The following is a 24,309-nucleotide window of genomic DNA, read 5'->3' on the forward strand; positions in this document are numbered from 1 at the left end:
AGTTTATACTTTATAGAGTTTATACTTGTGTAGAGTAGGGCCTTTAACACCAATGTGTCCCCCGAGTTTTTAGTCTTAGGCTTTGTATCGACTTTTCTATCTGATCTAGGCGGTTATACCGATGGCGGCAAATTGTAAAATTACACATGTAACGAGATCGTGGTCCCGAGTGTACCTCAAACGTGTATAGTGGCTGTACTAGGACTAAGTGCATGCCTGTACCGTGACCGTGTCCATTGTTTTTGGAAACACCTATACGTAATAGTAAAGTAGTAGTAATAATAATAATGATGATAATAATACTATCGTTCTCTGTGCATGTGTACACGGTAGGTATGCGGCAACCCTTGTAATTACAATAATAATTTCGGATGGGCATCTCCAAAACCAATTAAACGGGCGATGCCGGTCGGCACCTCAACGGGTGATTTTCGTTCTGCCGCGATGACTGTCTCGCTACCTATATGCACTTGAATAGATATGTATAATAATATGTAGGTACATGTATACTTATTACTTGTACCTGCCTACCTAACCGACCCGGCCGATGTGTCTGATTAATTAGCTTCCGGGACCCTTTCTGGCGGTAATTATCGTTTTTGTTATTCCCCCCCCCTTCTCGCCCTTTACCTCTTTATAAGATAATTTCAATACAAAAAAAAAACACTTACGAAGCCAAGGAGGTGAGGTCCAGGCTAATAGGATACGTTAATCGCGTTAGCCGCGCAATTATAATATGTTATTGTATTCAAGTATCGTGATTAATTTTTTTTGTTGCTGTTATTGAGATATGTTTTTTGTTGTTAATTTTTTTTTTTTATTTCCTCATTTTCCTTTTAGTTTGTGTCGACTTTTTTTAAAAATAATAATGCGTGTTTTCGACCCTATTTGGCGTCTATCTCATTTATAGGTTCACTGGATCGTAGTTTAATAACATCTTAATTCCAAAATAACACTAAAGAAATAACACATTTTAATTTGAAACCAAAAAAAAAGATTAAGAAATTATTATTTATTCTGTTTCCAAAACTTAAGGGGAGAATTTTGTTTACAGAGCTAAAATACTTTAATAAAAGTAGATGAATTTTCAAAAAATAATGTTCTTCTTTTAAAATCTGTATGCATACTTTAAATAAATAAATTTGTCTTGATAGACTCTAAAAAAAAAAAAATAGATCTTTTGTTTCAACACATATTTTCCCAGCTCTCCGGAAAACAGAAACTGATTAAAAATTATAAGGTTTATTACACTAGAGTGACACAATATCGACAGATGCCTAACAGGGGTAATATATATATATATATTTTTTTTTTTTTCATCAAATTACTTTTAGCTGTCCAGTGGCGACGTGCAAGTGTACTTGAGATCTTATCCGTGTCTGAACAGTAATTATGCATATTTAGTTATCGTCATGCATAGTACATACTCATATATACATACTCATCAATCTGCACGGTCTAGAATAATTATGAGAACGTTTACGAGTGCTGCCCGAAACCGATTGTTATAATTTACTGCCCACTTAAGTACGAATGTACTTTACTTTTAAACATTCCAGTTGATAGATGCGTCCAGAAAATAATAATTATTAAAAAAAAAAAATAATCAAAAACTATTCATTTTTCTCTGATTGAGCAACATTAGTTTTGTCGATTCCGTTTAATCTGTACTATATACAGTTAAAGCGCAGATTGACTTATAGTTGATACAATTGTACAGATAATCTCATTAATCAATAGAATTAATTTGTCATGATCGAAAAGAGAAAAATATAGTTAAACTAGCTCAAAAAATAAAAATGTATGCGATTATGATTTCGTTTAAAGGAAATACCGAGGAAATAAACCGGTTACTGCTTTAACGTGTTAGCGCACGTGATAAGCATTTAAAAAATGTATGAAGAAACTGAAAGTGTTCGTTGTGGTTGTCAGTGACCAGTAGATTAATCATACAAATTAATGTCCATCATAAGATGTTCCCGTATGATTATGTTGTTCTTAGAAATTATTTTTAAAATTAAAATTGTTTAAATTAAGGTTACGTTACAAAATAGGTTTACTAAATTATACGACTCGTCTATGTAAAAGAATTCTAAAAACCAACATGGTACAGAATTTATTTTGGCAACAAAAAAGTGATAGTACACAATGGACAGTATCATATTCGCTGGAATTGCCAAAATGGTCAACGTGTTGCAGATGAGCGTCCTAAATTGTCAAAACAGACGACTACTGAACAACTGTTAAAAAGAGAGGAAAGCGATGTTATGTTAATTGAGATACACGCTCATCAACAAAAGACTATCCCCAATGGCGCAGCAAGGAATCCAAAAAAGCTTCGACAGAGTCCGCTTATTGGAGTCCTGATATTCTCTTATCCGAAGAAACTTAGGCTACAAACTCCGCTTAAGGTCCTATCAAAAGCATAATAGGAATTCCACAAAAGAACTGACGCATGGCTCCAAGAGTTCCCAATTATCAGATAGTTCTCATCACAATTAGATTTGAAGTTCATGTCAGGAAAACGTTATGCTAACTGACCTCGGTTCAGTGTAGTCACACAGGGCTTAGGGATTTGAACGCTAGTCCGTCGAGTTGCTCGAATGTGTAATACTTAAGTGGCTCGATGAATAAATAACGGGTTTTTTTTTTGTTTGTTTTAGATTCACCAAAGTATTTTTGGACGTCAAAGAAAAGGAGAAGAGATGGAAAAAAGGAACACCGGAACAAGGCCGGAGTCTAATGAATCTGCACAACAACGAGGCTGGCAGACGGGTACGCACTGAAGTTAAAAATACATTATTGTGATAATAGACAATGATGAAAGAGTTAAAACCTATCCGAGCAATGTTGATGACTGCAACAGCTCTAAAATCTTGGAACTCCCATTGTTATTGAACGGAAATTGATCATGATATTTATCATTTTTTTTTACCGGCACGACGTTTTCATTTTTTTTTTATTGCGTTTAAAAAAAATAAAAATCACCTATAGAATTATAATATTAATATTATACACCTTGGGAAGTGCCGGAGCTGTGTTGCCAACCGGTAGCCGGCTACACGCTGTTATTATTGCTCGTGTCTAATCATTTCCGACCACTTACAGTAGTTTCATGTTGCGTTTTTTTATTTTCATAATTTTCTTAATTTCGGTGTTTATTTATTTTTTACTCACGATACTACTAATAAGTTCTGAGTAAGTAGTCGTCACGAACCGCACGAAACATTAATATCGTTTTTTAATTTCACCGTAGTAACTAAAAAATGTAGTTTTTTTTTTTAATTTAAATAATTATGTGCACGCGTGAATATTGGTTTTTTTTTACCTATATGACCTTTCTGTATAGGACACGTCAGAGATTGTGTAAAAAAAGTTTATGTGATACAAATTGTTGTCATATTTCTTATAACCGATATAATCCAGTTTTTATATTCCGGCTTAGACATGATTTTGTTTATTTTTGTTTTTGAGCCTTCCGGTTTTTATATTATACACTTAAGGCTTAACATGACATGCGAATAGTGGTTTTCAATAGTTATTTATATTGTTTTTTAATAGCATCAATGCTGGTATTCACGCTAATAGGCACTTTGTAAATGTTTTTTTTTGTATTGTTCACCATAAAATAATTTAGAAAAAATTTCTTTTTTTTTTTTAAAAAAAGGACTTAATTTCTATAGATCGCTGACAGACGGGCGACCTTAAATTAATCTCGGGGAGCAAGTGATCAATAGAGTAGAAAAATTATGTTTTATTTGGGATAAAATGTGTGCAAGATAATAGAGGATTTGAAGAAGAAGTAGCGAGTATAAGGTAAGGTGTCTTTGAATGAAATTAGAAGAGGAAACAGTACTGTTGTATTGCGTGACGGAAAGTTGACTTATTCTTTTAAAATTTTAATGGGAAATAACTTGAAAACTATCGTGGGTGAGCATTGGAATTGTGTGTTAAGTCAGGTTAGGTTAGGTATGATGACGTATGGAAGCGAAATATTAATGTCTTACACAACTAGTTATCCAAAGCACAAAAAGGGTTTATTAACAAATTGCATTCACATTTGCCCCAATCGTGTACAATTACCATCTCCCGTCTTCCCTTTAGAATGTCTTTTTTTCCTTAAAAAAGCTCTCAATAAAATATGATTTATTAATTTTTTCCCTTATTCTTTTTACCTTTAGGCCGTACTCAAAAAATCTAGAGTCACGTGCAAGTGCCACGGCGTTTCCGGTTCGTGCAGTTTGATCACCTGTTGGCAGCAATTGCCGACAATTCGCGAGCTGGGTAAGTGCTGTTTTACTATGTGCTAAATTTTTCAAATTATTTTATCTGAACTGTATCTGAAGGGTTTTGATTATTAGAAAACCCGTCATTGATGAGGATTGTGATATAGATTGGACTATAGCTTTTGTCTAAGATTTAGCGAAAAATTGCCCTTCACCTAACCTTTTAATAAGCAAGACGTGTGTTGTCCACTTAATAAAAGACATGTTACATAACTATATTGGTTACAAAGTTACAACAATTAACTCAATAATTTATGAAATAATTTTTATATCAGAAAAAATACACTATTATTATGCCTAAATTATCTTAATAGTGTACAATTATTTTTATTTAACAAGCTAGTTAAAAACTCGTTTAAATTAAACTTGTAACTTAATTGTTGTTTTTTTATTTAGCTTGACCAACTAAATTTTTTTCTCAATTAGTTTATTTTTTTTTCCGAATTTGGAAAACCAGGTAACCCGAAAACAAAAACGTAACTACAAATTAAACAAATTTAAAGACGTTTTTAATCATAAAACTGAAACTAGCAAAAAAAAAAACGTTTTCAGAGTCTAGAACGAAGCCCAAAATCGGGCCCTGGCATCTGCTTGTTACATTATTATTATTATACGTGTGTTCAAAAAGTCGTCGTCTTATTTTACTCAGCCGCATCCGAGTTCTAATTAAGAAGATAAGTAAATACCGTTTAGACCCACACGTTTATAGTGGATCCCTCCGAACCTAAGGTTTTTTCTAATGTCGTTCAATTTACAAATACCACCTTAAGCTTGATATTACCTTGAGAGGATAGACAGGGCATACCTGCGTTGTTGCAACGGGTCATATATATAATATATTGTTAAGTTTCGGGAACCTGTTTCTCGACAGAGACACTCGGCATAATATAATGTATATTATGTTGATAATATTGGTTTGAGTGTGCCTACTCCACCCGTGAGAAAGCCATCTCAGAGGTCTTGGGAGCTACTCTAAGTGTATTGGCCAATATATATATGTATACTAATTATTTAGTATACAGCGACGATGGAAAATCGGTGTAAGACCAACGGTGGGCGGCAATTAATAAAATCCATTAAGTATATAGACAACGATAATTAATCACACCCGGTATATACCTATATATTATTTATTATAGTGTGTGTTTTATTATTGTTCGTAGGTGTATACGTTTCACACTCACCTGGGCTATACCTCGTTTACCTCCAGCTCCCACCCTACATATATATATAGTAGGCGATATAATAGTATATCTCCTCGACGTCTGCCGTATGAATTTGCCATTTTTTTCCCTTTGTTTTTTTTTTTTATACTTGTAAATCCGTATATTTATGTGACGTTTTGATTTAAAAGCCTCTTCTTCCTGGGGCGACCTCGGCGGTCTGCCGTACCGTCTTCACAACCACCGTTTACATACCATAGTGTGGAAGAAGTGAAATTCTTTTTTTTTGCCCATGTCGGTGGTGAATCGTCGCCATTCACAAGGTGCACACCGGAAACATAAGGTCGTCTCCATAATAAATATTACATTATACAGACACGGAGAATAGGTCTCGAGCACATAACACGCATATTGTGGGGTAATATACAGTAATGTGATCTCTATCGGGACGAGTCGGACATTTTTATCAAACTAGTGTTGACGGCCTTAAAAGCCGAAATAAATTACACCCGATAACACATACACACATGTGCATATGTAGTGTGTACTATTCTATGTACTATAATATAGATATAAGCTTCTTCCACAAAGGGTTGGCTCGACAACCCGCGGTCGAGTATGTACTCTGACTTTCGACTGCAACCCTTTTTTTTAATTAATTTTTTTTTAATATAACATATTATTTAGTGTTCATACGTTGGTGGTGGTAAGTACGCAAGAATATATAATATGGATTAGGGAGGGTGTCTCGATTTGTTTTCTGACAAAAACGTCCAAAGTCTGGTCCGAGTTGGAATATTATTATGTACTTTATAAATGAGTATTCCATCAAATCCCGTACACCGTTTGATTTGCTAAAATTGTAGAGAGAAAAAGGATTTGGACGGCCAAATTCATTTGAATGGGTTAAGGTGAATCATAATAAGAACTCAATTGTAAAAATACCGGAACTGTTGATATCAAAAAGTAACCAATTCAATATTTTAAATATAACTAAATCTAATTGAGTTAATTTTTAACCTGTGTTTAAGGCACAGATTTAAAATTAAAGTTTAAAACTTAGGATGTGAGGTGGAGTATGGTAGAGTTAATGCGCGCAGATAAAAAATAATACTACAGTCCACCTTTCCTCCCGTCCTTTTATTTAAACTTTAATAACTTTAAAAAAAATTATCCAAAACTGGTTATCGACTAGTCAAAATGTTCTGTAAATTATTCTTAAATTAAAAAGTTAATTAAATATGTACGTTACCACTTAAGTTTCAAAATTGGATAGAGCTCTGGAAGATACTTAAAAAAAGTAAATATTTTGTAATTTTATAATATTATAAATCGCATAAATAAAAAGGTTTTCATAAAGAAGAACTACAAATATTTTTCGAGGAAAATCGGTGTCCTAACCACTGTATATTAGAAAAATATTAACCTCTACAGTTTAAGTTTTTATTTTAACTAAAACATAACCACTACAAAATTGGGTAAACGTTATACACCATAAAATACAAGTATACTGTAGTTTTTCATCAAATTCATTTTTATTCATTAAAATTTATTAAAAGTTTTCACAAAGAATATATTACCAAGAACAAAACAATGATGATATATATTAGCTAGTTTTATTCGTTTATTTATTTTTTTTTTTTACAAAAAAAAGTTTAATCGTTTTTTTTCTTAGTACTTGTGGTAACAATAATAATTATTGAAATTGGGTTTTGAACATTATACTTTTGGGTTGCTGAGAACTGTACAAAACCATGTACAGCTCTGATATTAACACGACAATCGACGAATCATCCCCTTCAAGTTGTGTCTGAACTCAAATATGATGTGATACTGACACGCGATCAACTTCAATGTGCAAACATCTATACTCCGGCAACACATACACAGTATACATTTTAGTTTGTCCAAAGTTTTGCCGGTGGGAATTGTAAAAAATACACTACTATTAGGTATATGATATAATACATTATTATATCATTTGCATTTGGAAGCGGTTTCGCTTGTACTACATCGTTGTATTTGGTTTCCAAACTTTAAACAAACATTTTACGACCGCTTTTCGGTCTACTACTAAAAGTTTTAATGTATATTTTGAAATGTCAAATGTGAAACCATCAATGGCTGTGACTTATGTAGAGCTGGGGCTTCAACATTACTTTCGACCGCTTAGCCTCTGTGTATACACAACGCAGTTGGTGTATGTACACTATGTACCATCAAGCGGCATCCATTCAAAACTTAATGCCAATGCATTTCCAACAATGCCCGGCTCTTGTGTGTAAATAATAAACACCGAAAACCAGAAACGAATCACCAGCAAGTTACCGATGAAATAAGTTCAAAAATAAATTTGATCGATCATATCTGATTTCATCGTTCTTTTTCGACATCAAAAAAAATATATTTGTGGAAATCAGAAAAGGTACAATAATTATACACGCTTCGTGGCCTAAGCGTGTGCGTTTTATGGTCGCTCCTGTCTTTGAAGACGTTTAACGGTTTGCTTTTTTGTTTTATTTTTTTTTATCGACAACCGTCTGACAAACATTGTTTACACTCAAAGTCGGCTGTTCCGTGAGCCAAAATATTCGACGTGGGTGTTCGCCGCGTTCGACCCGTCTTTATTATATGTGAATAATAACGATTTATCATTTCATAGGCTTGCGCCGGACGCGTGCTTAGGAATTTCGATTGTGTCCATCAGCCAAGTGAGACAACCGTTTTAATCTGATTTACCTATGAAAGGCCACACGTATAAATATAGATATTGTATGGTACAGGCTAGTTGTCACATAGGTTCGCGACCGAGGAGATGCGCCGGTTAAGAATTTTCGATAACAATTTTTAACTTGAAACGAGTCCACCGAAAATAACATTTTAATTCCTATTTGTAAGAGTACAGACAACTGAATATAGTTTGTATGTATTATGTACCTACAGACTACAGTATAGTGTAGACCTTGCTGAAAACAAGGTAGAGACTAGAGGCATACTATCTATAATTAATATCCCAATAAAATAATATTTTATTAATTAGGTACTAATTTATCTATTTAAAAAAAATCAATTTTAAAAACATTTTTAATTTCTGTTCATTGTACATTTTGGTTAAACAAATGTAGATTATGTAAAAAAAAAAAAGATTTAATTAACTAAATGTATTGAATCATTTAAATTTTAAACAGTATACTATCAAATAAACGTAAAATTATTACCAATAATTTATTATTCGAAATAGTATATTGTATATAATATTTTATGTACAATAACAAATTATTTATTGCAATAAAAATGTATTTTTAATAACTCTTTTTTTATTTCGTTACGTTAAAAAAAATTCTTAGGTTGCTTGATTGTAAAACCAATAATAGGTACACGTCTCGGTGGCTCGTCTGAGTTGTAAAAGAGATACTTTTACAATGTGTATTATGGTACCTACAGTCAATTTTCTTAAACACCCATTCTTATTAGTTATTACTTATTATCATTATTTAGTATACAAAGCCGACGGTTTAAAATTTCTGCCGGCGTTTAAACACCATAGCGAAAATCGTCGTCTGGTTTTTTTTTATGCATTCCGTGTCTCGTTTAGAGTGTTAACAAAAACACAAACAAAAATTCTATTACCGACAACGCTAAACGTCGTTGATCTTATGCGGACATTATTAAATGCATTGTAAATGGCGTGCTGACCTGTTCAAATGTAGCGGCATAATAATATATTAAAATATTATAGCCTGTGAATCGTTCGGTGATATTTTTATTATTGCCTTGTCATAGAGCACCTGTCTTACCTATACGATTTTAATAATATCGCTGTGTAATGTGAACGTTCGTCTGCCGACTGTTGCAGGGGATTACCTGAAGGAGAAGTACGAAGGAGCCATCGAAGTGAGGGCCACCAGACGGGGAAGGTTGCAGATCAGAGACCCCAGGTTCAGTCTGCCGACGGCCAGCGATCTGGTGTACATCGACGATTCTCCCAACTACTGCATAAGAAACATCACAGCCGGTTCAATAGGTAATTATAGTGGTAATTCCACGATGGCAGTAATAAGTGTACATCGGGGATCGCGTTAAGTCTCCTTTGTCCACCCCAAAAAAAAAAAAAAAAAATAGCGGTAAAAAGCGGTCAGATTTGTAACCTCTGAATTCGGTTAGGTGCAGCCGGCATAATATAAAGGCAAGGCCGGACAATGAGTTTTACATAGTAATACCTAATTATAATTTTAATTCAGTCGAGTCGACCAAAACAGTTATTACCTACCTATATAACGGGTCAAAGGTTCACGAGCGAGTCGAAACCTCGCTGACCTCTTAGATATTTATATGTTTTTAAACAAAATTTTTTTTTTTTTTTTTCTTATTTGTAAAACATGAACAATATTATGAAACGGTGAGTCACAGAATCGATTCCGGAAAAATCATACGGGTCTACCAAACTATATATCTTTATTGAACGTCGTTTGGTGTTTTTAAGCTAGTTTACCTATATATATTTGTTTGCCACTCGGAGTCCGTTGCCCTAACCACAGTTGAGACTGAAAGCACTATTGTTATTTTTTATTAATTATAATCGGTTTTTGGTTGGTTTTTGACATTTTTATGTCTTAGCTATGGCACATAACCGAAAAAAGCGTAATCAACGGAAGATAGGGGATAGGGGTGGGAGATAGGGGTGGGAGATAGGGGTGGGAGAAAGGGGTAGGAAATAGGGGGTTGGGAGATTGGAGTAAGAGATATGTTGTACGTACAACGTTCAAAATAGAACTAAATGATAGTTTAAGGGCCCAAATTCTCTATGAATTGTTTTAAGCCAGATATTAAGCACTACAATTTTAGCCAGAAACTTGATGTTTTAATATACTAGCTTCTTACTGCTTCTTAATATACTAATGTATCTATTTATATATCTATAAATTCACCACTACTCTAAATTTATTCGGTACTTCAACGAGACACGATCAATGCTCTTTCGTGGTTGCAGACTCGGCTGAAAAATTGTTTCTTTAATATATGGTGTCAAATAATTATTTTAATAATGTAAACTAAACTTTTCCGTTGAGAAAAAGAGAGAGTGTGCCTACAGTGTTGCTGTTTAATAAATTCTTTGGGACTTTACGTTTCAATACCAGATGTTCCTTGGCGTTAGTGGTTAGCGATCCCCTACGACTGCGGACCGACTACGTTTCAATACCAATAATAGTTTCAAAAAAAGTTAACCGTATCATAATTCTTTGAAATATAATGCAATATTTTTTTTCGCAGGTACCCAAGGCCGCGAATGCAACCGCACTTCGCACGGGATGGACGGATGCAGTCTGTTGTGTTGCGGCAGGGGATACAACACCCAAAGGCAGGTGACGAAGGAGAGGTGCGAATGCAAATTCCACTGGTGTTGTTACGTGCAGTGCAAGACTTGTGTGCGCAACGCCGAAGTGCACACGTGCAAGTAGAACGCGGGACGGGATTTTTTTTCCATAACACTATAGCTATACCGAACGAAAAGAAAAGAAAAATGAAAAACATCACAAGACGAAAATATTGATTTTTATTTTTTGAACAGCATCATCGAACGCGCGTTAGATCTCAAAACGAAAACTTTCGACTTTCTCGAAATCGTCCCACCCCCTCCCCCCCTTGTCTTCTTATTTATATAAATATAGGATTTATAAGAATTTTTCAATTTTTTTTTTATTATTATATATTATTACAAATATGTATATGACGTATTCATACTATTACGATTTTTTTTTTTTGTCTCTTCGAACACATTATACGACTTTTGCAAATTATTTTATTTTTATTTACTTTAAAAGATATAGCTACGCCAACGTTCCGGGCGAGACTATTATATTATTATTATTATTTATTACTATTATTATTATTATTAACAAAGTGCGGATTTATTTTGTTTTTTTCTGTTATCGGACTATTTAGAAATATTTAAAAAAAAAAAAACCAAGCGATAGACATTGTAAATATTAATAATTAATATTTTTTAACGTTAATGTAGTTATTTATTAAGGCTATTTATTCGGTTTCGCCGTTAGTCGACCGAGACACGGGTTATAGCCAACAACTAGTATGTAATATTATAATATAGTAGACTATTTATTTTATGTTATTAAGACTTTTGTTTTTCTTCGAAAATTCGTCATTTTTTTTTCTTTTAGCAACTTCTTAATATACAATATTATACGTGTAATAATTTAAAAAATATATCTTTCATTATAATTTCTACACATGTAGTAGTTTATCGTATAGAGTTGTGCACAAATTGGAATAAGAAAAAATATATAAATCACAAAAAAAAAACGTTGTACTTTATTTTTATAATTGTTTCATAACGCTTTTGACTTTTTTCTCGTCTTTTATTAATTCTCGTCTACGATTCAAAAATTATTTTTCTTAACAAAAATATTAATTAAAAAAAGTTTCATGCCGAGTTAATGTTTGCATTACATTTTTTGGTTAACTTAATTCAATATTTTTTTAATCCACCAAGTCTTAAAAAAAAAAAGCCATTAGTAGGTCAACCTAACACAATATATTAGATAAATTCAACTTTATTTCTAAGATAAATAAAGAAAAAAAAAAGAAACTTAAAATAATACTATTATAGAAGAATTTCGATTTTATTTGTTTAATTAAAAATTGTAACTATAAATTCAGTAAGTTTGAAAGACACGAAAATCACACATATAATTTAAAAATATAGTTATCACTTATCGTAATAATAGTAATAAACACACATACACACGTAGTATGACATATAGTTTAAATGTGAATAGATAGTTATTTATATAATATATGTACAAATATTCAAATAAAAAAAATATATATAGTTATATAACATCACAAAATAATAATTGCGAAGTATTTTTTTGTTTTTTTAATGTACAAATTTTACTATAATTTGATTTGTTCTTTGACCCAATTCTCTTTTACAATTAGAAAAGGTTTTTCTCTTTGAGAATTTATACTTTCATATTTTTTGATATGTTTCGGATTACTGAAAAACAAAGAATAATGGTTAATTTTGTTAAATATGTAAATAAGAAAAACAGTGCATTGAACAAACCTCGAGTGAACTAGAACGTGTGTGGTATCGTTATTTATTTCTTTGCACACCGTACCGCCGTTAAATTTAAAAATAATCATTTCCAGAACTGAATTGGTATGGAAATTTCTGGTCGGTAAAGTATCCTAAAAAATAAGTAATGATAATAATTAATAATACTTGCACTTCAAAACAACATTTTTCAATAATAATCTGCTACTTACTAGGTTTAAATCGTCAAAGTATACTAAACATTTGCCAAACGCTTTAAAACAATGGACTTCACTGAATAAATCTTTCTGAAATTTAAAAAAACTCTCCTCCGTGACGTTAATGTCCTAAAATGCAGTTTAAAGTAATATATTGTTATTGCCTATAAGCATTATCATAATATCAATGCATACGTTCAATTCGACTTTATCCATTGCACTCCGTAGACTTTCGACGGTTGCCTCCTTGGTGAAACTATCGCCATAAGTGTCGTACTCTACATCCATCAGTATTTTATGCTCCTTAGACAAGGCCAGCACATGCTCTGGTGTCCAATTAAGGAACTCCTCATCATTAAAACAATACAACATCCATTTTGTTTTTATTATACTGTGTTCTCCTTTTTTTTGTATAGCGTTGACCCGCATTGATTTCAGGTCGTTGGCGAGCACGCAAAAGGTGTTGTTGCCTGTAAACGTATAAGAAAACAAAATTAACTATTGAAACATGCTCGCTTTTAATTTGTCTATACCGGGATTTTGAACGAAAGAGCCACCAAGCTCGTGAATTTTCCGTTCTATTTGAGCTTTAGTCAAATGCTCACAGTCAGACATAACGCAAAACTCTTTGCCTTCAAGCACTTCCGACGTTGTTGTTACGTCACACAAATCAGGCGCTCGAAACTGTTTGCTCACGCTAGCAACTGTTTGAGCTTTCCTCACTTTATTTGGTGTCTGTCCTTCCATGATGTGATCCTGGCACAACATGCCGTCCGTTCGCTGTCAAAACAGTAACAAATTGTTAAATACATATTTTTAGAAAAAAATTAAAAAATATTACGGACCACTTTAATCGCATTGAATTCCTCCACGGTCATACAGTGATTCCACGGCTTATCATATCGTACTTTTTGAATTCTGGGGAATCTCAGCACGGTTCCAGCTTTAAACAAATTACTGGTAACAATTTCTGTGGCTTTTATCTGTGGACATGTCAAATAAAACAAATCATGGCTTATCATTTTCGAAATTAAACGAAAAGGTCTGCACGGTATGGTCAGGATCATAGGTATTAGAAGTTATTATAACTAAAAGTGATAAAAATACTCTGCAAAAAAACTTCAAAACTTGAGATTGTAAAAACTATTAAGTGTTTATATAAATCATTTTTACACAATAAATGTATTAATAATCAAGCCATTTTAATTTTTGGAGTTGTTTTGATTAAAAATGTTTATCTACATACTTAAAAATTAAATTTAAAAAATATTCAATTCTACGAATGTCATTTATTTTTTATATCAAGAATAATCTACTAAACATTTTTAGTGGTTATATATTAGTGGTTAATATAATAATATTAAACATTTTTTTCTCCAATTTTAATATTATTTTCAAAAAAAAAATTCTCATCTTGTGCACATAATTAATACATCATTTAAAAAGTGCAGTAAACAAATATGTCAAATTTTAAAAATTATTTAGGAGACAGAAAAAACTTTCTAAAAAATTAACAAATTATCAAAAAATTAAAAACGTTATACCATTATTTTTATAAGAATAAAATACATTAATTAAAACAATTTTATTTACTATACATACCATATTCATGACAGTTTAAAAAACAGATTATTGTACTGGATAGAAAACCAAAACTAATAGGAATGTCAGGAGCAATAACCAATTATGTCACCTGGTTTATGCACCCAACAGAAATTTAAAAACAGTAATATTTTATTTTAATACTATTTGTTGGACGGATTGATTCTTGCACTGATGGCTAGAGATTATTTTTTTTTAATATTTTTATTTGAAAACATAATTTTGGAAATATCTGGTTACTGCACTGGTGCCTTCATTATTGTACAAAAGCGATTTTGTTTGTAATCTCATAAGAATGTTCATTTATAAACATAAGAATAATTATAATGATGTCATCAATCTATACAATACATTGTCATTGTAAAATCAACAACCAAAGCTAAAACGAAAACTACAAAAGTGCAAACCTGTAATATTACAGACGATTCCGGTTCTATCCAAAGATCAGGTTTTTCTTTATTGAAATTTATATTGGCAGGCATTATTTCGGGTTTTACTTTTATCCAATGCGTGGCCAATGTTCTTGATAGGTCTTCTAATTCTTCCATTTTACATCCTGAACCCACTCGTCCAATCGAAGTAAATTTCAACATACCGTCATCTATGTGTATTTCAAAATTAAAAACTAAACAAATTATATTGACTATATTACGTACTGTTTTCCATTAGACCCATGAGAAAATGACTAATTAAATCTCTTTTTTTTCCTTTGCCATAATAACCGCCGATGATCAATAGATCAAATTCTGATAAGGCCCCTTCTGTATACTAGAAAAAAAATAAAAAAATGTCTAACATAAAAAGCAAACAAAAAAAAAAACCAAAATTAGTATCTTACTTCTGGCTTTATTTTATACCATCCGGCGGTTCGTACGCCTGGCTTGTAAATCGATCGAGGGTCTTTTACAACAATGCCTTCATCTCGATTGTCAATTGCATCGTTTAAGTACTTTAATATTTCATTTCTAATTATAAAGAAAAACTCATAAATAATAATAATTATAATAATATTTTCCCAACACGTTACTTTTTTGCAATATTTCTCGAAGTTAACATGAAAATTCCATCCAATGGTACAACAATTTTCTCAAGGATTTCTAATCGCTTCTCTAAAGGCTCGTTGGTCAATACTTGACTGTTTAAATACAAGACATCAAAAGCACAAAAACACGGCCTATGGGAGTTGCCTTCTCGCAAGTGTTTTACGTCAATATTTTTAGCTGAAAAAAATTTGTATTTTAAAAATTAATTTGATTTAAGTAACTAATGTAATATTTACCTTTAGTTGTGAACGATTTTAATTTTTTGTTGTAGCACATCATCTCGCCGTCCAAAATACAGCTTTCGACATTAGATTTAAACACTTTTGTTAGATGTGGACTTAGTACGCCACTCGACGTGTTACAACCAAACGTGTCTGTATAATCGTTTCCCTTACTTAAAAAAAAAAATTATCATTTAAATTTATTCGTTTACCAAAAATTATGATAAAATTTAAAATTTACCGGCTGAAGTATTTAAATTGATTTTTGTCCCAGTGCAATTGAAACCGTTCACCGTCCAATTTGGTGTCCACGTAAAAAAAATCACTTTGTGATTTTATGATTTTGTCTACGTCGGTAACATCACATTTCTGGCTCAACATCGGTGCAAACGGGTCAAATAAATTTATTGAGACCTCATGAAGTCGTACATCTGGATTGTTCAACATCTGGCAAACCTATAAATAATAGTTTACAATTTTTTTTTAATGATTTATACAATGGGGTTTTCTTTTAAATATATTACTTTTTTTAGACTGTTGCTAACATCGTACAAATCATTAGCGTCCTGATGGTACACATTAAGGATTTTTTTGTGTGCTACGCCTAAACGCATGTCTTTTAGTAATAATCTGATTAGCCACTTTTGTTGGATTGCACTCATTTTCACAAGCAATATTTGTAAAATATTTTCAACTTGTCCTAATAATAATAATAATACAAATTCATTAAAGAAACGTTATTTTAATTAATTTGAAAAAAAGTTATTACTCGGTTCATGAGCAGCGTGTTTCGATGCAATATCGTCTAAGTGTTGATTTACTTCATGCAGAGTTAATGTGCCTTCTTCTTCGAACCGTTTCTTAACCACCCAAAACACGGTATCGGCAAAATCACCAAAAGAGCCGCTAGCATTAGTTGGAATTCTGTTGCAATTAAATAATAAACAATTTTAATTAAAAAAAAAAAAAAACTAAAATTTGGTAAGTATAATTTTATTGATTTGCACCTGAAATTGGTGAGTTTTTGAGCATCCTCGCTGTCCTTAGCTAGACAGAGTATTTTGACATACATTTTGCCTAACATGAATTCTTTAACTCCATAGGTTCCTCTTTCCTTGTCTAATGCTGGAAGTAAACACCTTAGAATTGGATAAAATGTTTCTTCCTGAAATTATTATTGTATAATTACTTATTAACAACAATGCAAAATAATATTGCTGAAATCACTTACAATTTCAACGTCAGAGCTTTTGTCAACAGACCCTCTACACATGGCGATAAACTTTTGGAGAATGCTGATTTTTTTATCATGTTGCGATGCTTTATATATATCCTCACACGCCCGGCAAAATAATTTAAATTGTATTTTCCCGGGTGCGGTTTCCATCGTAATTGTCAACAACAAAATTCTATTGTACAGAAATGTTTGTTAATAATCAATAAGTATAAATATTTGTTTAATTTTAAGAATCATAATCCATAAATCACATCGTTTCATAATAATAAAAAAAAAAAGATTCAATGAATGTGGTTTAACCTTTTTGTATTTAGAACAAAGAACTTAAACAAAAATTTACAATTTAATTAGTATAAATAACACATTTTCACATTTAGGCGTAGCACATAAAAAAAAAAGAAAAACATTTAATTTAATATAAGTCAACTATCAAGTTAAACTTGAATGCGACCAAGATACATAAGGGCAACTTCAATATTTCCAGAGTTTTTGTAAATCAAATGCAAATTATAGGCTGCCGCTTGTTTTAAACATTGTTCTTGTTCAAAAGGTTCTATTTCCAAAACTTGTTTATAGTAATGTAAAGCCTTTGAGACCATGCCGACTTGATGATGTGCCCTAGCAATGTTGTAGTAACATTCTTGTTCGCGGTCTACACCTCGATGTTCTTTGTATTTCATTAAGAAACCAATAGCTTGAAGAGTCAAACTGTGCCTTTCTGTACCCACTTTAAATGTACACAACCTGAGCACAACAACTCCTAACATGAAGTATAAAGAACTTTTGTCTTCAAATTTGCTTAAAAGTTCTGTATACCTGGAGATTATCAATTGATAGTTATACGTATCGTTAAACACGTTAGTATCGAGAATGTTCAGGGCAACATTATCCGGATATTTAGCGGCTAGACGAAAAATAAACTTTGCCTGTTTTTTCACAGAACATCGTTTAAAGAAAAAATAAAACAGATTTGCCAATTGAGGGGCTTGTGGGTATTTCATCAACAGATATTTTGATAACATAAAACCCAATTTGAACGCACGGACTTTATACGAACACTGTATAGCGTTTAATATTATATTATGATTGTAAAGGGCAAATACAATAGAATTCATGGCTGAAAGAAGTAGTTTCAAAGCTTCATAATTGTAGTTTTTCATTATACATTTCTGACAAACGGTATGAAACAAATTCCATTCTTCTTCAGCTGTAGGTAATGGGTTTGCCACAGAAAATTTGTCTGGTCGATAGTCTCCTGAATCTTTCTTCATAATCAGCAACGTGTCATGCCTATATTCTGTATTTTGGATCGCTACCATCGTCTTTACTTCTCTTAAGGAATCTACTGGTATACAGTGGCGGGATAACATTAACTTAACAATTTTCAAACACTCGTCAAACATTTCATCTTTATCAACAATAGCTGAAGCATATTCGTACAAAAACCGGCAATCTTGATTATCAAAATTGTCAAGACGCAATATTTCCAAACTTTCCTCTATTTTGTTCAATTCTTTTAAAGACATGTAAAGATCAAATTTGACTTTTAGTTGCTTAGGATTTTTCACAAGCAGCATATTGTAACTGTCAACAGCTTGCTCCAATCGTCCTAGAGTTTTTAAACAGCTAGAATATTTGATTTTAATTGTCGTAAGATCGAATTGCTCATTTTTGCAATCCACTAATTTTTCTAGGAACAAAATTGCATGACTATGTTGGTTATGCTCAAAAAAAACATTAGCAATATCTAAATGATATTGGCTTGCTTCCGGTAAGTCTAAAAGAGGTTGATAAATCACAGGCAGTATTGAAAAAGCTCCAAGATGTATCAAGGTTTCTATTAGTTTTACACGTACTACCATGGGCAAATTAGGCGGAACTACACATTCCACTACTTCCGTTATAGTAGCTGTATTGTCGTTAATATCGGCCACAAACTCGATACTATAATACTCAAACATTAGCTCAAAACATTTTTTGTAGCTCTTACTTTGAATAAGGTAACCTAAACATTTAGAAAATTCCTTAGGGTTTATATCATCTGGAAAAATACTGAATAAATATATCATTATGTTTGATGCACGTTCGTAGTTTTTATTTTTAACAAAATTATCTATCAATAATTTGGAAAGACTCAAAATTGATTCTTTCTGTTCAGGCTGTAGTTTACGCAATAGACGATCATATTCATTTAAAACACTTTTGGCTGTACCTAACTGTTCTAATATCGAAGCTCTTTTAATGTGAAGGTCTACATTACGTTTATCTTTTTTAACAGCTTTAGTCAAACAAAATTCAGTTAATTCCAACATATTGTTTGCTTCACAAGTCTCGCCTAACAATACCCAATCTTCAGACGTTACACTACTAAGGCTATTGCCGATCACAGCAGTTTCTAAGCTTTTTTTCATATCGCCCAATTGTTCATAGATATCTGATAATGTAAAAAACGGTTCAGAAGCATTTGGACATTCTTTTAATATGTTTATACATATTTGAATAGCCATGTTATAGTTTTTCGTCAACATAAACATTTTGGCTTGTCCAATTAGTCCCCTCAGCGCTAATGGAATCTTGCCCATTTGTTTGGATCTAGGACCCTCCACTGCTTCATCATCACTGCTGCTTATTTTCCTCTTGGTACTAGAAGTAGCTTTATTTTCAGACTCCACCTTGACTTTGTCCTGATTCAAATTGTAACGCTGAATGGTGTTTCCTTCGAGATTATACACAACGGCCAGTTCTTCTTTTTCTGAAGAACCTGCAGGAACTTCGATCGTGGTTTCTATAGTAGCCGCTTCGTTTTCTGGTACTAATAACGAATCGAATATGTCATCGTCGGGAAAACTAGAACTTCCGAATTCCTCTAAAACGACTTCCGGGGAATCATCGTCCAAGACGACTTCCATGTCATCAAAATTCAACAATTTTTCTGCCATATTATAGTTCACAAAGTGTAGGGGGAAAAGAGAAAAAACGAAAATATAGTGACTTACCAAGTTTACAAGTTAGTGGATGGCCGTACAGATTTGGGATTTTAAATAGTAAACATATAAATATGGTTTGTTTTGGTCGTTATCAAATCGTTATCACAGAATTGGGATAAAATGAACATAGCAACACCGCGGAAACGTAACCAAGGTTTTGTTTGTTTACTAGATTTTCCGTTACTAACTTCAGATTATTGCCTTTTTTTTCTATTACAACTGCTATTCGTAAAAATCGTTGATACTTCATAGTGCATACTGCATAGTGCATACTTGTAATTTAATCGTTGGCGGTTGGCCGGACCAAAATCAGACTACGGTGGCGGGTGGAGTCAGGGTTCGGACTAGACTTGGATGATGTGACGACTGACGTTACAAAAGTCAAATTTGTGTTAACAAATTTTTACTTTGTTGACTATAGTTTTAGTTAATTATTTTCAATGTTGACGATACAAATGCGGTGACGAACAAAAACAATGACTGACATGGCCGATGAATCGTTGTATTCGGACGAAGAACTTTTTGGCAATGGTAAGTTTAGTTCAGTACATGAGTTAAAAAAATGTACTGACCCCTTCAATTGTAACTTTAACTGTTGGCATTTAAATTAAAGATTATTCTAGAATATCACAGTTACTGTAATGAATCGGTGTAAGATTAATGTAAAAATTGGATTCCTTATGTATAAATAAATTATATGCAACATATTTTTGGTTAAAAAAATATATAATAAAGCTTTCACACGCCATAAACCAGAATAGGTATAATGTAATATAACACATAACATTCAATATTATCTTGGTGTGCAAATAATAATTTATATTAACAATTCATTTTTTTCTTGCAAATTATCATAACACAATATCCAAATGCTATTTCATTATTTAAATTTATTTTGCTAATAACAACCTAACACAAATTTATGGGGGAAAGATCAAATTTACCATTTTAGTTAATTAAATTATTTTTTTGATCTTTGTTTTTCTTATTATATTTAAATAATTGTGCTAACATTTATTAGTTTTTTATTTTTTTATTTAACATACATTTTGAAATTTCAATATTTAAAAATGTTTATCTATTCGAAATTGAATAATTGTTTATTGTTATTATTTAGTTGTTGTAATATATAGGTCATGTCCAATATAGGATTCATTAAAACATGAAATAGTATCTCTATACTCGGTTGTAAAATAAACAAATTATTATTATTCAGTTGCGAACTACTTTTTTGCACTTGAATAATTAAATAAATATTTTGAATAGTGTATTTGTTGATATAATTTTGTATATCTTCTCTGCATAATTGTTTGAATATTCATTCAAACAGGTAGGTCAAAATACAAAACGAAATTCTACTCTTTAATTCTGAATTTGGCATATTTGTATATTAAAAACTGTCTCATTTTACTTAAAATTATTTTTTAATTTGAACGTGTTTTTTTTTCCATTTTATACCTTTAAATGTTACTATTAAAGTTGAACTAATACACTTTTAGGAAATAGTAGTTAGATTAGTTAGTACTTTGTATGCATTATATGAGTGTTAGTGTTAACCTATGGTATAAAATTGAATTATTTATTGTTTAGATTCAAATGAATGTGTTGTTACATTGACCAGTTCAGTTAGCTACGAGGATGAATACCAATCATTGTTATTCCATAATAGGGATAGAATAATATCGAAATTAAAATATGAACTCTCCAACGTACTGCCTCCACCACCAACAGTAACCACCTGCAGATTAAGTGTAGATGATATACTTAAGAGATGGTATGAATATCAAAATGTGAAAACACCATCAAAAAAAATTGAAACTAAAGAACTGAAAAATATCGATAGAGCTATTAATTGGCAATGGCCGGAAGTTGTTAATGTTCAATGTTTTGATGTTTAGTAAGTATATAAATTTAATATAATATTACTTTAACATAACCTGTATTTTGGTTGAAATTTTAAAAAACAATGTTTGTTTTTTTATACAGTTATTATGTTGATAATAAATCTGCAGAAATGGCGTCGTTAGAAATGAAGTACCAACAACGATATGTTACCAACGAGACCAAATCGCTGATGAACACGGGCCGTACACCTCTACCCAAAAGGGAACGGGGTCTAGCTAGACAACAACCAAAGCTGCCGGAACAAAATTTATTAGTACGTAGAAAACTCGTCTCCAAACCACAAATTTTGGCTGAAGCTAAGGCAAAATTAGCTCTTGTCGAAAACAAACGTAGAATTCTCGTTCCAGGGTGAGTAAATTGTAACAAACAAACATTTTGCGTGTATATTTAAACAAAATTCTATTTTAGAAAATTGAAGAGAGACAACATAGTCAAACCCCTCGAAAAAAGTTATCTTGAAAATAAAAATGACAGTGTGAGATCGACTGGTCATAAAAGAGCATTGTTCCAAAGTCCTGAAACATATTTTCATTCTCGAAAGCGTATGTGTTATAGCCAAAATACAGAAGCAGAATCGCCTAGTGCTTCATCAATTTGCAGTGATACGTCAAACACTACTCCAGTTAAAAGGTAAAATTAGTTAAGTTTTCAATTTTTATAAATAACTAAGTACTAGATATTTATTCTTAAAAAAAGTATCTGAATAAAAATCAAATCAAATATAAAATCACCAATATTAAGAGGACGTTTTTTTAGTTTGTATTAATAGTAGAGTTACAAAATTTATACTGTTCACTGAGAAAAACTTGTGGTGCAGTGTTTTACTTTTTTTTGATAAATACAAATTATTCATTGGTGGTGTTTTTTTTTTTTAATTTTACATTTTTTATTAAAAGTTTGTGAGTATTAATACTTAAAAAAATAAAAACACTATGACACAAATAACGTTTTCTTCTTGTATTTTAAAAATTTAATCATTTTACTGTGAATATTGCCTTCATAAGTTCATCCCTCGTAAATCAGTTTTGAAGGGAAAAAAATTATAATGTATCATATAGAAATGACTGATAGTCTGACAAAAAAATATTAATTATGATCAATAAAGAAACCTCATTACTGTATTAATTAGTGTACACTATAATTCATGCTCTAAAATAAGATTTTGTGAAAAATTGCTTATACTTGACTCTTAGAAACGGTGTCTTCTTAAAGACAAATAGGTATAACAGTTGAAGTTGTTATTTATTTAATATTTATTGCTTTTGTGTTATTGATTTTACAATTTACAAATTAAATGAGTTCTGGTTGACATGCATTCAAGAGTGTTAAATATGAATATGCTAATTACTACACCTCCTTCATACATTTCCCTCACTTGAATGCATGCAAGCCGCTACCATAACAATAGCACGGCAAATCGGTATAATATAAAATACATGGCCGGTATACTTTAAGACATTTGTTCGAATTGTAGATGGAGTGTTGCACCGATAAGTACACAATTATTCGATGATGATCATGATAGAAAACCATCTGAAATAAAAACAGAACCAGTAAAAAAATGTCTGAGGGCGTTAAAATTCATTAATAGTGTCGAAACGGCTGATAAAAAAAAAGCATCCGAAACGAGATCTGAACAAAAGGAACTCAGTAAATTGCATAAACAGGTATAGTTTGAATTTATTTTGTATTTTCCTTAAAACATGATTTTCCTAAATAGACATTAATAAATCATTTTTTAAAATAATTTTCAGAAGTTATTATGGGCTGTGTCTGAAGTGTTAAAATCGTGTGGCATTGACAGTCAGCACAATCAATTTCGTTTATTTCTTCGGCAACTGTTCAAAGTTTGTTCCAAGCAATGGTTGGAACAATCGTGTGTCGGAATCAAAACCAGTACTAGTGAAGCGATGCGAGCTTTAGTGATGAAACATAAAAACACAGTTCTAAAATTAAAAACCGTGTCACCTGGGAATTCTTCAAAAACCAAAGACGTCCCTGTTGTAGTCAAACAGAAGTCTGTTGCTGACGTCAGGAAAGTTTTATTTACAGACAATACTCCAAAATCTGACTTTAAGTTTAAAAAATTTGGCTCTGACCTGAAAAAGAAAAGTTCACCAGCCAAGAGCAGTGGTGTCCCCGATAGTCTTGACGACTTGACCGTATTCCTTGACATTACAAAATTACCAACTAAAAACTTTGAGGACGACCGACCTAGCAGGCCTTTATCCTCTACTTCGGACTACTGCTCAAATTTGGATATGGATTCAAAAGAATTGGAAACTTTGTATGCTGGCTAATTATTATATTTTTTTTCAAGCTTAAGACAAATTTTTTTTTTTGTAACTACTAAAATTAAGAACTTTACCTAATATAATTTTTTATTTTTATTTAGACTCACAAATTAACTAGAATTTATTAAATTTGGGAAATTAAGTATATATTGTATATTTACTATATTGTCTTTTAAATATTCTTTTTAGTATTAAATTTTAGTTTATATTTAGTTATCAAAAAAATGATTTGCTTGTTTACTTTACTTAATTATTATCTTTCTATTGACGTTAAATGTATTTTTTTTTTAAAAATT

At 31.6% G+C, this 24,309-nt stretch overlaps 4 protein-coding genes across 4 annotated transcripts in view; 2 read left to right on the forward strand and 2 right to left on the reverse strand.

Moving 5' to 3' along the window:
* Window positions 1-11,758, forward strand: part of LOC126845765 (protein Wnt-5b-like) — a 56,455-nt gene extending 44,697 nt beyond the window's left edge. The window contains exons 4-7 of the mRNA XM_050584650.1: window positions 2,664-2,775; window positions 4,182-4,284; window positions 9,306-9,473; window positions 10,721-11,758. Coding sequence (XP_050440607.1) covers window positions 2,664-2,775; window positions 4,182-4,284; window positions 9,306-9,473; window positions 10,721-10,908 — 571 coding nt within the window. The 3' untranslated portion in view covers window positions 10,909-11,758. The remainder of the gene's footprint in view (window positions 1-2,663; window positions 2,776-4,181; window positions 4,285-9,305; window positions 9,474-10,720) is intronic.
* Window positions 11,759-12,152: 394 nt separating this feature from the next.
* Window positions 12,153-19,932, reverse strand: LOC126845570 (DNA ligase 4). The gene is made up of 17 exons (XM_050584280.1): window positions 19,824-19,932; window positions 16,822-16,999; window positions 16,598-16,755; window positions 16,360-16,514; window positions 16,115-16,290; window positions 15,832-16,046; window positions 15,606-15,763; window positions 15,354-15,546; window positions 15,165-15,291; window positions 14,983-15,094; window positions 14,734-14,927; window positions 13,570-13,707; window positions 13,258-13,504; window positions 12,920-13,194; window positions 12,740-12,853; window positions 12,537-12,661; window positions 12,153-12,467 (listed from the first exon to the last, which is right to left on the reverse strand). The coding sequence occupies exons 2-17, from the start codon at window positions 16,975-16,977 to the stop codon at window positions 12,365-12,367; spliced, it is 2,646 nt and encodes an 881-aa protein (XP_050440237.1). The 5' UTR covers window positions 16,978-16,999; window positions 19,824-19,932; the 3' UTR covers window positions 12,153-12,364.
* Window positions 17,016-19,881, reverse strand: LOC126845571 (general transcription factor 3C polypeptide 3). Its single transcript, XM_050584281.1, has one exon. It carries the CDS (start codon window positions 19,764-19,766, stop codon window positions 17,262-17,264), a length of 2,505 nt encoding a protein of 834 aa, XP_050440238.1. The 5' UTR covers window positions 19,767-19,881; the 3' UTR covers window positions 17,016-17,261.
* Window positions 19,933-20,061: 129 nt separating the features above from the next.
* On the forward strand, window positions 20,062-24,137 carry LOC126845572 (uncharacterized). The gene is made up of 6 exons (XM_050584283.1): window positions 20,062-20,345; window positions 21,405-21,711; window positions 21,801-22,067; window positions 22,128-22,349; window positions 23,194-23,386; window positions 23,474-24,137. The coding sequence occupies exons 1-6, from the start codon at window positions 20,291-20,293 to the stop codon at window positions 24,017-24,019; spliced, it is 1,590 nt and encodes a 529-aa protein (XP_050440240.1). The 5' UTR covers window positions 20,062-20,290; the 3' UTR covers window positions 24,020-24,137.
* Window positions 24,138-24,309: the final 172 nt, after the last annotated feature.

Source organism: Adelges cooleyi, unplaced genomic scaffold, assembly GCF_023614345.1.
Source record: "Adelges cooleyi isolate 19-005CV unplaced genomic scaffold, UGA_ACOO_1.1 ACOO_flye_CR_arks_rails_tigmint_CR_PRNA_8, whole genome shotgun sequence".
NCBI lineage: Eukaryota > Metazoa > Arthropoda > Insecta > Hemiptera > Adelgidae > Adelges > Adelges cooleyi.

Bases quoted from the DNA above. Each gene is read 5' to 3' on its own strand.
- LOC126845570 (XM_050584280.1), bottom strand. From the start codon at position 16,977: ATGGAAACCGCACCCGGGAAAATACAATTTAAATTATTTTGCCGGGCG. The intron at 15,547-15,605 runs GTAAATATTACA...AATTTTTTTCAG, and splicing joins AAAATCGTTCACAACTAAAG to CTAAAAATATTGACGTAAAA. The intron at 13,195-13,257 runs GTATAGACAAAT...ATACGTTTACAG, and splicing joins CTCTTTCGTTCAAAATCCCG to GCAACAACACCTTTTGCGTG.
- LOC126845571 (XM_050584281.1), bottom strand. From the start codon at position 19,766: ATGGCAGAAAAATTGTTGAATTTTGATGACATGGAAGTCGTCTTGGAC.
- LOC126845572 (XM_050584283.1), top strand. From the start codon at position 20,291: ATGACTGACATGGCCGATGAATCGTTGTATTCGGACGAAGAACTTTTT. The intron at 21,712-21,800 runs GTAAGTATATAA...TTTTTTATACAG, and splicing joins GTTCAATGTTTTGATGTTTA to TTATTATGTTGATAATAAAT. The intron at 22,068-22,127 runs GTGAGTAAATTG...ATTCTATTTTAG, and splicing joins CGTAGAATTCTCGTTCCAGG to AAAATTGAAGAGAGACAACA.